This window comes from Tursiops truncatus, chromosome 5, assembly GCF_011762595.2.
Source record: "Tursiops truncatus isolate mTurTru1 chromosome 5, mTurTru1.mat.Y, whole genome shotgun sequence".
NCBI classification, from domain to species: Eukaryota; Metazoa; Chordata; class Mammalia; order Artiodactyla; family Delphinidae; genus Tursiops; species Tursiops truncatus.
The window spans coordinates 30,775,518-30,789,097 of NC_047038.1; the positions used below are offsets into that span (position 1 = coordinate 30,775,518).

A 13,580-nucleotide genomic window follows, 5' to 3' on the forward strand; every position below is an offset into this window, starting at 1 on the left:
ACTCTATGAGACATAAGGGCTAACAACAGTGTGACTATAGCTGTCAATTAAATTAGAGTGTGTCAAATACTGTGATTGATCATGCAACTTATTCCTTTTGTCCTGTTTGTTGCCATCATTGTGTTTGGCCTTCTCCTATATATCACCTCATCTTACCTCATCACCTTTTCATAACACACCCCTTCTCTTCCACCAGCTCAGACAAGGGAAGATAATATACACCACCGCTCTCATCTTTTCCACAGTACGCAAAACCCACTACCTCTGTTGGTTTGCGCCACGGAGAAGTGTTTGCTTACATGAGGATCTTGAGAGGCACTAGAGAACTTTTTAAAATGTAAAATGTCTCTAATGATGAAATGAAAAAACTAGGAATGGTCTAAAATTAGCTCTTTCAAAACTGTTTATGAGTGTGTCCGGTGGGGAATTAGTTTTCATAATCCACGCTATATATTTTATATCGCAAAAATAATCATCTGAAGATTAACAACATCTCTAATAGAATAAAAAAGAAGTCCTGCCTCTCACGCAGTTCCACATTTATTTAACCCTGCTGTGCACCTATTCCATAAACAAGACCTTCAGGTTTTGCGAGAAGTTCTAGAGGAGATTTTAAAAGGTAGAATCATGAGCTAAAACAAACTGGACTCCATCTAAATAAGGAGAGAATCTCTCTGGCTTATAAAATTAGACTCAAGAATCAAACCAAGAACTGACCACAGCTGGAAATGCTAAAGCTCTGAACCCCGGCACAAATGGTCTTTATTTTTCTGTTCTTCAAGAGTTTAAATAGTTGTTAGAATAGTATTTTTGAAGGTGTCTTTCCTTTTGATATCCTTACTGTGTCTTTCTTTGACAAATATAGTAGTTCTCAAAAACATAAAAGGCAAATGATGTATATTCAATATACCAACTAGTCCCAGTTTCCTGCAAATTATTTTTTTGTCCAAAGTGTCTATAACCCAGGTTTCATAGACCATATCACTTTCCCTCACTGAAACCCTTCCTTCCTCTCCTGCCCCCCAAATATATGCAAACTCCATAGCGTATCCATTCATCTCTTTCTGAATTATAAGAGTACTTAAAATGTCATTCGTTGGGCCCTGGTGGTGTCTGAGAGTTCAAAACTCAGAAAAGTTTTTCTGTTATTGTTCCTTAAAGTGAAATTTGGATTGTATCCAAAGAAGTTATAGATACTTTTTAGTTTATTTTGATTTTGCCTGCAAACACATTTAATACATTTGTGTCAAGTGAATATAATGTATTTTATGGTAGCTAATAACATAAGCATAGATAATTGCTTCTGCTTCATTTAAAATAAAATTGAATTAACCAATATGTGAAGATTTACTTTAAACATATTTAGTTATAATGCACTGCTATCCCACAGATTTGATAAAACTTATCATTTTACTTAATTGTACTTTGCTGTCTCAACCATATTGATCAGCAGGGTGGCAGACATCGGACACAGTAGCAGGCTTCTCTTCATGATTTTTATCTGGTGAGGCAAACAAACCTTCAAATCACAAATAACCAAAATGACCAAAATCATCTTAGGATATTTAGTTGTTAGACTAGACATTAACGATGACATCTTTTTTGGTAAAACTGCATTACTTCAGTTGTGCACACTACGCTGCCTGCCGGGGTGCCTTAGCAACTGTTCTAATGCTTTATTATTCTCACTTAATCTGATTGTCCATGAAGTACATGTAAATGCCACACCGACAGCGTCCTTCCAACCCACCAGAGCCTGTAATACTTGGTTTTCCAAATGGGCCGAGGCCTGCTCCCCGGCTCTCCCACGGGTACCTAATATCCGCATCTCTATGAGACTGAGGCTCTCATATGTAGACATTTGGGTGCTCACAGGATCAAACTCCATCCACATGCCTCAAAATACCCACCTCTTTGCCCCATCCTCCAGTTTACTGTAGTGCACACCGGTGGTGTGGTTCACCTGCAGAAGAACAGACCTGGGAGAGAGACAATTCACAGTCCTTGACGGGAGCTCCAGTCATTGGGGCAGAGAATCCCAAGGTCCCAGGAACCCAAAGTACAGTCTACGTTCAGGAGGTGGGCTACCACAGGAGGAGGTGTGCAGCCAGAAGAGATCTCTAAAGTGTGGATCCTAACACAGGAGCCCTCTTGCCCAGGGCTAAGGGCAGTACTGGGGCCATGTGTCTGAATGGACTCAAAAAAATAGACTTCTGCTCCGGTCATCTCCTTCGAGAAAACTTCACACACACTTCCTCATTCACAGACATTCACACTCCCCCAGGCTGTTAGAAGCTGCCTTCTCCCCTCCTCCACAGCATTTATCACATCACAAAATAATTGTGTCGGTGCTTAGTGTATTCAATAACCTGAATGACTGAATAATATGAATCAATGAATCGATAAATCAGGTGCTAATGCAAGGAAATCCTGTTTATATTTTTCTCTCATCCAGTATCATCGCATGCCAGGAGTAGGATTAAGCAGGCTAAGTCCAACAGGAAACTACTTTTTCTTTTGCATCTTCATATATTCATTCATGTATTATAGATAATTTGAAGTATATGTGTGTTCATGAATACGCATGGTGTAACTAAAGGACTGATTTTCATGAGGGAAAGTAACTGCAGCGATTTTTAGTCACACTCTATGACAGTTTTTTAACTAGAGTGTAAATGATCTAGAAGAAATCTTAGGAATCATCTAGTTAATCACTTCGCAGATAAAGAAACAGCATCAGAGTGAACAAATAACTTGACCAAGCTCATAGAGTAGTCTGTGGCAGAACTAGGGTAGAATCCAGTTCACCCGATTGTCGTCTTACGCATTTTACAGTGTAGATCTGCTAGGTCTACACTTTCCAATGTAGTAGCCGCTAGCCACATGTGGCCATTTAAACTGAAATTAAAAATCCAGTTTCTAAAAGTGGCGCTAGTCACATTTCAGGTGCCCAGTAGTCACATGTGGTTACTGGCTACCTACTGGATTGAGCAATGGAGACTATTTCCACTGTTCCAGAAAGTTCTGTTGGGTAAGGCTGGTCTAGATAGAAAACAGATCTGGACAGTAGATGAGTACATATTAGAGTTCTAAATTTAAGTCTTCCTTCTGCTGGTCATAGGATATTTAAATTTTAACAGTTAGTGTTTCTTAGCATTGTTGATTTAAAATAGCAAAAGCACTTGCACTTTACTCAGTAGAAATATTTTTTACTGAGCATAGTATAGGGTGATAGGCCTTCATGAACCATAAATTTGTTTCCTTTATGGTACACTAGGGAAGTATGCTTAATCACAGAGGGCAGAGGAAGCCTGTTAATTTTTCTTTCTTTACGGGTCATTTCCATTTTGGATGCAGCAAGGAGAAACAGTTTATTAAATATTTAGAAGGGATGGAATGAGCTAATTTAGGCCTTGGATGTTTGGTAAGAGGTGATAGAATCTCTGTTTGGGAACCTAATCAGAGCATAGATTCTCTAATACCTAGATCTGTCTTTCATCTGCTGGTGGTAGTTAATGTCCAATATTTAGTCTTGGGTCCTGGTTTCCTCAAGTGGTGAGAAAAATGTATGGCTTCTTTAATTTCCTGAGCGTTTAAGAGACCTCCAATAAAGAGGTCAGAGCTTCATGATTTGGGGAAACACCAACAAAGGAATCATCCAGGTTTAATATTTTCCCCAAAAAGTCAGCACATGAGGTAGAGAAGTCAAAAAGAATGTATTCTTTTAAAAAATTAATGACTGCATTTAAAACTTTTCATCAAATATTCATGAATTAATATAATAACATGTCATCGTATTGATAGGCTCTGAAGGAGACCTGTTTTATTAGAGGAACTTCTTCAAATAATAGAAATTATGGAATGATATTATTGAAACAGAAGAAAATCCCAGATACTTAAACAGAAACAACTGCCTCAAACCTGAGAACTTTAAGGAGAAAAATAGAATGATGTCTAACTTCCCATAAGAAGAGCTTGTCTGTGTATCTTCTAAATAGATGATGTTGGATGATTCACCCTAGTATTTTGATTCCATTAGGTACTACTGTGATGTAACCATTTTATTTCAAAATATCATTATTTGTATCGACTAGAAAAGTTTTGCTTTATATCTTTTTCAATTTGATTAAAAGTTTTAGATGGCCATCTTAAAAAAAACCAAAAAACAGAAAACTGAGAACTCTTTCCAGTGATTAGAAGTAAGATAGCTAGAGTTGCAAAACAATGGAGGAAATTCGGTAAATGGAATTTAATAATTTTCATATTTATGAATTCATTGTTTCAATGTAGTCAATAATGATTTATTTGCTAGGCACTGCTATGTAGGTGCTGAGGATGTAAACTATATGGCCCGAAGAATTTGCTGCCTAGTCAAGTAGATTTGATAAATATGTAAATATATTAAAATACAGCCAGTTAAAATGTGCTAGAGAAACACAGAGGACAAAAACAAGCTCTGTCTGGGTGCATTGGAGAAGGTTCACAAAGGAAGTGAGTTATGACTGCTGAGCCTCGAAGAATGATTAAGACCTTTACATGAAGGCTAATGGGAAACTGCTTGGGAAAGATGATTCAATGTGACTGAAGACAGAGTCCATGGAGGACTTGAAACAAGAGATGAGGCTCTCCCATCTCAGCTCTGTCCTGCTCTTTTCTTGTTTATGCTACGTTCCTTCATACCCAGTTCAGCTAAATCATTGGCCTTTACGCTGAAAACATATCAGCACACTCTGTTACATTCTAAACATTTCCCCAAAGTTTCTCGTTTGGCATTTCCACACACTTAAGCTATGGAGTCTGAATCTTGTAAAACATCATTTGAATTATACTCCAGACTCACGTATAATAGTGGCTAGAGTTTATGTTTCTTGACCCTCCCTCATCAAACATCCAGGGAAAATGTGGAATTTTATATAAGTACATCTTAAATGAATCCTTCTTAAGTAAGACAAATTTCCATTATTTATTTCAAATTTCCTCTTACCCTTTATAAACCAAGTTGTATTTTCTGATCTTGTGACCAGGTTAGTAGCTTTCAAAAGGTTATAATTAAAGTCTGCTGCACCAAACCCTTGAGAAAGTCTGATACTAACATTTTATGACTCCAATAAGTTAGATTATACGTGTTATCATTTTTCCCCGTGGGAACAGACTTTAAAAAGTATTTTCTTCATTTTACCTAACTTTTATTAAATCTTGGAAAAATTCTTAACTCAAAAAGGAAATAATTTTAAATGGCTTAATAGATTGGGGCTTTTATTCTCCCCTTCACAGAGGGACCACCTTTTTTTTGTTCCCTGCGTTTTTTATTACAGAAGCTGGTTGTATATTCTTGCATCCAGAAATGACCAGCAGCTTTTAGAGCTTGGAATTTTACTGTTAGCCATCAGGGACAGAACAGGAACTATGTCCGCCCCCTGCTCACACAGAACATCATTTCCTAATAGCAGGCAACCAGAACTTGCCTTAAAACACGTCCCAAGAGACATCCTAGAGCACATCATTTAGAAACTCTGCATTCTGTTTAAGTAATTAATACCTCAATCAAATTTGTGCTAACATCAGTAGTCAGAAAAATTCATTAATTTTTTTTCCATTCCATGATCTATCAAACAAAAGACTTTTTAATTAAAAATGTTATTTTTACAAGCTGGAAAGTGCAGCCAATGCATAATGGTTATAGAAACATCCATTTCTTAACTGCCTGCTTTGAAGATTAACATGGGTTGATAATTCTACTTACTGTTTGCATGATGGCTTTTGATATGCATTAGAGACCTTAGACCTACATCCACATCCATGACACTCTCCGTGTCAATGAGACCATGTAATCAAGATGATTTTTGCTTTGCGGTTTTAATATAGAAGGCATGAATTGAATTCCTCCACTCACTCTTGCACTTAGAGGTAATCTAGAGGCTGTAAGAATAGGGCAGGGACTTCCCTGGTGGTGCAGTGGTTAAGAATCCGCCTGCCAATGCAGGGGACACAGGTTTGATCCCTGGTCTGGAAGATCCCACATGCCGTGGAGCAACCAAGCCCGCGTGCCACAACTACTGAAGCCCATGTGCCATAACTACTGAAGCCCACATGCCTAGAGTCGGTGCTCCGCAAAAAGAGAAGCCACCGCAATGAGAAGCCCGTGCACCACAACAAAGAGGAGCCCCCGCTCGCCGCAACTAGAGAAAGCCCGCACGCAGCAACAAAGACCCAATGCAGCCAAAAATTTTTAAAAATTAAAAAAAAATAGGCCAGTAGCATTAGAATGACTTGGGTGAACGTGAATGAAAAATCTTGTCATTCTTATCTTGAGATACTATTGTCTATAAGGGAAAACTTGGTTTACTCTGTGTTCATCATTCATTGCTATAATTTTTTTTTTTTGCGGTACGCGGGCCTCTCACTGTTGTGACCTCTCCCATTGCGGAGCACAGGCTCCGGTCGTGCCGGCTCAGTGGCCATGGCTCACGGGCCTAGCCGCTCCGCGGCATGTGGGAGTTTCCTGGACCGGGACACGAACCCGTGTCCCCTGCATCGACCGGCGGACTCTCAACCACTGCGCCACCAGGGAAGCCCATTCCTATAATTTTTATCAACTCAAAGTAAGCACCATTGTGCTTACAAGCACCTACAAGGCCATACACATGTGATCTCCCTCCTCCCCAGAGCCCCATCTTCTACTATCTACCTATTGCCTCCTCCGTGTTCTTTGAACACACTGAGCATATGCCCACCTCTTGGCCCTGTACTTGCTATTCCCTTGCCTGGAACATTCTTCCTCCTTCTACGTGCATGACTGTCTTGCCTGACCTCTTTCAGGGCTCTATCCAAGAGTCACTTTATCCTAGGCCTTCACTGACCCCCAAGTTAAAATGCCTCCACATCCACTCCCCCCAATCGCTACCCCCTATTTGCTTTAACACTTACCCCCTGACACAACTTTATATTTTACTTGTTTATGTTTTTACTGTCTTTCTCCATTCACTAGACTACGCAGTCCAGGAGGGCATGCATTTTTATTAATTTTGTTCACTACTGTATCCCCAGTGCCTAGAACATTGCCTCGCACTCAATGGGCATTCAAAAAACTGCTAAGTGGATGAATTCATGAATGAACCCAAAAGGATTCACTGAGCAATTACTGTGCCAGCTTCTGTGTATGATAAAAGACATGTAGAGTGAAGAAAGAAGTAACCTGACAATCACAACATTGTTGGTAAATTCTGGGAAAGAAGTGCTGTCATAGGGGTGCTTTGGAAAACAAAAGAAGGCGACCTAGCCCCAAGGGTGGAGGCACTGAGCCCTGAATTATGGAATGAGCGGAAGAGACAGGACCAGAGAGAAGAAGCCCATTAAAGGACCAGACAACCAGAGGTGCAGAGGTGTAGAGATGAGGAAGCATGGCTTATGTGGCAAACTACAACTGTTAGAAAAGCTTGAACTTTTCTCTCAAAATCCATGGAAAGCCATGGAAGGATTTTTCAGCTGAGGCAAGGTAGAAACCTGTAAGCCTTTTAGAAAGCTCCCTCGGGCAGCACTGTGTAGAAAGGGTTGAAGAAGACTGAAAACACAGTGGCTTTTAGATGCGTGTCACAGTAGCTTAGGTGAGAGAGAAGCGGGTTGAATAAGAGCATGGTAATGCAGCTGAAGAAGAGGACAGACTGGAGAATGTTCCTGAGTAAGTATAGTATCTGGTGCACCCGGAGGCGGAGGAATAAACGATCACTCTCAGGCCCGAGTAACGCGGCTTTAGTAAAGGCAATCACCAAATGGGAACTATGGTATTTCTTTAACTTACTTGACTGCCATATTCTACATAATATTTTCCACAATCTTTAAAAATGGAATCTAGTGGGAGTGGGGAAAACAGGAAAGAAAATCAGTGCACTGTGTAATTTCCTACCTGTTTAGAACTTTTAAGTTTTCATAGCTCTCCATAGTGTTTTCTGAAAGACCATGAAAATTAGGTGTAAACATTTATCTGCAGATAAGTGATGTCGTTACTCCACACTTAGAACTTGTCGGTGGCTCATTTGGTTCTTATCTTCTGAATAAGGTTATGTCCATTGTGCAAAATCCTTTAATGAAAAAAGTTAATACATTCTACATCACCCAGAGCCTATACTGAAATGAGTACATTTTAAGGTTTAAATTATAGTTTAATGCTTCTGGAGTTAAACTTAAAGAAATATAGTTTAACATGTTAAGATTCTGTATATTACACAGTTTCCAATCTTGAGACATATACAAAGAAATGATTACAGAAAATAAAAGAGACCAGATTATTCTCATCTTAATTGGTCATCTGCAAAGTATATGCAAATATAAAAGTGCCCGCCAAGAAAATACCGAAGAAAGGAGCAATTCGTTGATTGATAAAAATGGACTAAAAAGATTGACTCTTTGGTTTGGAAGACTATTTGATTCAAACTTTTTAAGACATGGGGATAACAATAATGGAATTATTTTAGAAATCTTAGAATACTAGAACAACTAGTTTTAATTTTAGGAATAATAAGATACACTAGCTTGACAAGTGAATAATGAATATATGACATTCTTCATCCAAGTCATTATTCAGGCTGAGAATATAAGTAAGTTTAAGAAAGATTAGATAAGTCAGTCAGTGGTTCTATGACATTTACCCATTCCTTTATAAATTTGTATTTGTACTAGAAACTACAAAAGTACTCAAATGTAGACATCTTAACCAACTGGTAGTAGCATACCCTAACTTCAAAATCAATTTTTGATCAGTGAAGCTTTCATTTGTAAGCTTAAATTTATGACCACAATGTCACAGATATATAATGGGATTATTAATCAGAGAATGCTCAAAAAATATATACATGAGCAAAATATTGATCAAAATAGCTATTTGTGTGTGTGTGTACTTACTCGAATGTATGTCTGTGCCTTATATTCAACATTGCCTTTTCCCAGTTCCTCTCTAAAACAATGACACTATCTTTGGCTTGTTACCATTTTTCCTGCCAGCAAGATCAAAGGAGTATATGCACATTTTTGGTAGCTGAGGATATATCCTTGGCAACATAGTTATGAAAATTTATAAGATATATATTCACAATTCAAAATTAATATTGTCTTTAAAACTGCTTTTATTTTTGGAGTTTAGCAAAAATGGCCGTAGTTTTCTAACAGTGAGAGAAATAATATATTTATTTTTTATAGCCATCCTTTGACTTTTATTAACTATTGTGTTAAAATATACAACTAATATAATTTCATAGATTTCAGAGTTGTGAGTAATCTTTCTAAATCTCTGACTTACTGTGATCATGCAGCAAAGACCAGATTAGAAAATACCAGATATGTTCATCTCTAGTTAAAACATTTGGTTTAAAATTTGCTCTTATTTTAATCTGAAATATTCCCTTCCAGGGTTATATATCAATGTAATGAAATGCCCAATTTTAGTGAACAATATTTTTTCAAGTGGCAGTTAGGTTTATAGTGGGAAACAAACCTGTTTGCATTGAACATATACATTCTCAGTCTAAACATTGAATTAATGTACTTTTTGTTATATGATTTCCTCTCTAACATCAACATTTTAAAAAGTGGAATACTCTGGAGACACTAGGAAAAATGGAATCATAGGCAATGATAAAACCCAAGTCTTTTCTTCACTCTCAGATCTCCTATCACTACAGCTTCCAAATTCTGCCTTTACTTAGCATTAACATTCACTTCCCAAACAATTTACCCAAGTAAGGAAATGATTACACATGTTTATGTGCTAAGGGGAAGGAACCGGTGCAGAGTGGGAGGCTCTGGTACAGATGCAGGGATAATTGATTGAGAAAGAGCCCTGAGGGCGAAGGCAAGGATGGATTCCAGAGTCTACTGGATGCATTTGCCCAGTGGGAGGAGAGCATCTTCCTCCTCTGATATAGTAAGGAGGGCCACATGGGTTTGAGTTGATGAGAGACATGATGTTGGGGGAATTTATGCCTGACAGCCTCTGTGTTCTCTGCAAAATCTAAGATGGGGAGAATTTTAAATTGAAGGAGTGAGATAAGCGGAGAAAAGGTCAGACCACACAGATAGATGAGATAACAAGCTCATTAAGAAGGTTGAGTAAATTGAAAAGGAATATATATGGCAAAATTAACAATTGTTACATATAAGTGATGGATACATGGGTGTACATTATATTACTCTCCCTACCCTTTATTATGTTTTAAATTTTTTGTAATAAAAAGGGAAAAAGAAAAGAATTCACTTTCTTGCAGTTCCTAGGCTTGTAGGCCAGTATTAATTTTTTCATATGTCTAACATTCGATGTCCTTGCCTTCAGTGTCACCGAGTCAATAAAACTACATCCTACATTTTAAAAAAGGAATCTATAAAGGTGATATTGCACAGTGCACTTTCAGTAACCTAAAGCTGATTATATGAGGAAATTGTTAGTCTTCCTGTGAGGATTACAAAATAATTTATGAGGAACAGATTCTCTGAATGTTCCTAAACGTGGTGTATTTTTAATTAAAAAATTATGCATGACCAATTCTTTCTCTGATTACCACTCTAGTCCTTTTTTTATGTTATAGTCTGAATGTAAGATGCTGATTAACTGAAATGTCACACATTAAAAATAAGCTAGCCGTTAGTTTAATGTAATGAAATAAAGAGCTTTTTACATGGAATGATAGAATACCTATAACTTTGTTAAAATATACTGAAATTAAAAGTATTTTTGAAAGAATTGGAAGAAAAGTGCTTAATATTTTTATTTAAAAAGAGACATCAAAAGTCAGAATTACAGCTCTCTTTGTGCTCTTTTCTACCATCCCAAAGCATGCCTCGCTCTAAATAAAGCCAACAGAATTCCAGCACTGACTTTGTGGTCCAAAAATTGCTAAATCTCAGAACTGCCACATTTCCATTTTAAATGTAAATATTCCCATTCGTCTTCCTAAATATTATATTTCTTCTCCTCTCCTCCCCTGCCCCAGTGTCACAGTTTATGCAACAGCTGACAGCATCTTTTGTTCCCTTTTCTGGTGCACACTACATGCCACAACTGACCTTGGCATCGCCTAGTTTGTAAACAAGTTTTTGGGCAGGTCAGTTGGCCACATTTCATAAGAGGAAGAATAGAGCAAAACATGTTTCTTTGTAATGCCATTCAATGATTTCCTTTGCAAATCTGCTTCCTGAAGTTTTGCAGATGCAGAAGTCATAGAACGTGTCAGTGTGCTGAGAACTGCGTTGTATTTTAAGTGCTTCTAGTAGTAACATCTCCAGCCTTCTATATGAGACTGATGTGATAGATTTGCAGGTATCTGAAGAAACAGATGCGCTGGAATGGCAAAGATTCTTTCTGTTTCGTTTTAGTTGAAATATAGTTGATTTACAATGTTGTGACCCTTTTTTTTAAAGGAAAAAATCAGAATCCTACTGCATATGCTTAATGTTCTTCAAAAGAGAACAAGAGAGAAGAAAAGACCCATTGTGCACTTCCAACCGAAAATTTTCATTTTCCTTGATGTACAAAACATCACCATATTTCAGCATGACAAATATCAATAGAACCTTACAGAATAGGACAGTTTTAATCAGTCATTTAAGTTTAAATGGTTGCGATATTATGTTTATTGAATTGTTTTTCTTTTCCTAGGGTCCTCTGGGGTCTCCAGGACAAAAGGTAGAGTATAAAAAATACTGTGAAGGTAATTATACTCCCATCGCCTAATGGCTAGTCAGAGAAGTGAATGGAATTAGCTACTGTAAGTCATGCCAAAGCAGTCTGGTTTGTGCATTCTGCTTTCTAAAAATACAGTCATGTAATGTTAGCCATTCGATTTCTAATCGACTCTATTATAGAAAAGTCAATAAATCCAGAGCAGACTCTTTTTAAGCTGTTTGCCAAACTTGTAGGTTATTGAGGTTTTAATTCAAATCCTTGTAAAACATCATGAGAAAACTTAGAATGTGAAGGGTCATAAGGCATTGCAAATTAATTGCGTGGTCTTGCACAAATATGTGATTGTTAAATGACTGTTAGACCAGAACAAAGGATATTCTTGTTGCTTGGTGGCTATATTTAAGTGGTCCACTAGTGTCTTCCTTTGCTGAGGTAGCCCAAAAACTGGCTTCCTGACTGTCATTTCAACGTTATCCAGAGCCGTCAGAATTGACCCTTTACATTCTGATGGAGAAAGTCTAGCACTTCTAAAATTACATCAATACATCAGTAGCAGGTAGATGGCCCTTTGCCAATAAAATATCACTAAGTCCCCTTCCCCATCACACCTCCCACCCCATAAAGATGACAAAAAAGGATATTTAACCTGCAGAAAACTAAAGAAAATAATTGTATTACAACAGGTGGAAAAGTGATTATTCTTTATCTTTGGAATCCATCAAAGTTAGAGATGTTTTATCCCCCAAGCTTGGGCATGTGGCATCTGTTGAAACATAATCCCACAAACCAAGTAAAAGCCAATGCATTGTGAGACAACTTGTGTATAGGAACAATTTGTCCTTAGCAATAATGTCTCTATTAAGTATGGTGTGAAATTGTAAAGCTACCCTAATCCACATGCGACCAGGATGAAATTACTGCCTCAGGCTTCGGGAAGTCCTTTAATGAGCCACTCAGTATAATCACCAAGAAAGCACTAAGGAACTTGCTATCTCAATTTGTTTTGCATGTAATGACTATATTTTTAATAAACTTTATTTTTTAGAGCAGTTTTAGATTTATAATTACTATTTTAATTTTTTTCCATTATTCTTAAAGAAATTTAATATTATACAGCTACTAAGAAAAATCTGTTTTCTAGTGCTAAACAAAAAATAAGCACATCCTATTTAAAAATGGTTCCTACAGAGCCTCAAAGGAAGGTGTGTGAAGGGAAATCACTATTTGAAAACATTTGTTAATGTTTCTGTATCCAGTTAAATGTCAGATTTTCTCAGGTAGTAATTCGCTTTCTGATTCTCAGTTCAACCACCTATGTCCAATCATTGTAATCACCCCAGTGCGTGTGTGCACACTTCCAAGTGTGCGTGCACATACACACACACACACACACACACACACACACACACGCACACTTAAGATAATATTTTATGTGTAGAAGTTGTGTTGTTCCTAGCTGGTGTTTACCATTTGCAGCATCCTTTCTAGTCTACTTTGGAAGATGTATTCACACTCATGTGGTTTAAACACACTCCCTGAGAGTCTCAGGGAAATGCTTTCAAATACAACAAATTTGGGTTTACAACATGGGTCCCTTATTTGTCTAACTGTGGAGCAAGTGGGTGTTATTTTAATTACCTTTCATTTTATGTTATTTAATTTCATGAAATTCAGGAGTTACTGCTACTGCTAGGCTTTTTCCAAATGAAACTAAGCATATTTAATTCTTTTTTAAAAAATATTTATTTATTTGGTTGCGCTAGGTCTTAGCTGCAGCAGGTGGGCTCCTTAGTTGTGGCTGCAGGGCTCCTTGGTTGTGAAAGGCAGGCTCCTTAGTTGCAGCATGCAAACTCATAGTTGCAGCATGCATATGGGATCTAGTTCCCTGACCTGGGATCAAAGCCGGTCT

The 13,580-nt window shown here is 37.6% G+C and overlaps 1 protein-coding gene across 1 annotated transcript in view; it reads left to right on the forward strand.

Annotated features, from left to right (window-relative positions):
* COL25A1 (collagen type XXV alpha 1 chain) overlaps positions 1–13,580 on the forward strand; it is a 465,859-nt gene that overhangs the window by 345,172 nt on the left and 107,107 nt on the right. The window contains exon 11 of the mRNA XM_073804997.1: positions 11,645–11,671. Within this exon, the coding sequence (XP_073661098.1) occupies positions 11,645–11,671 (27 nt within the window). The remainder of the gene's footprint in view (positions 1–11,644; positions 11,672–13,580) is intronic.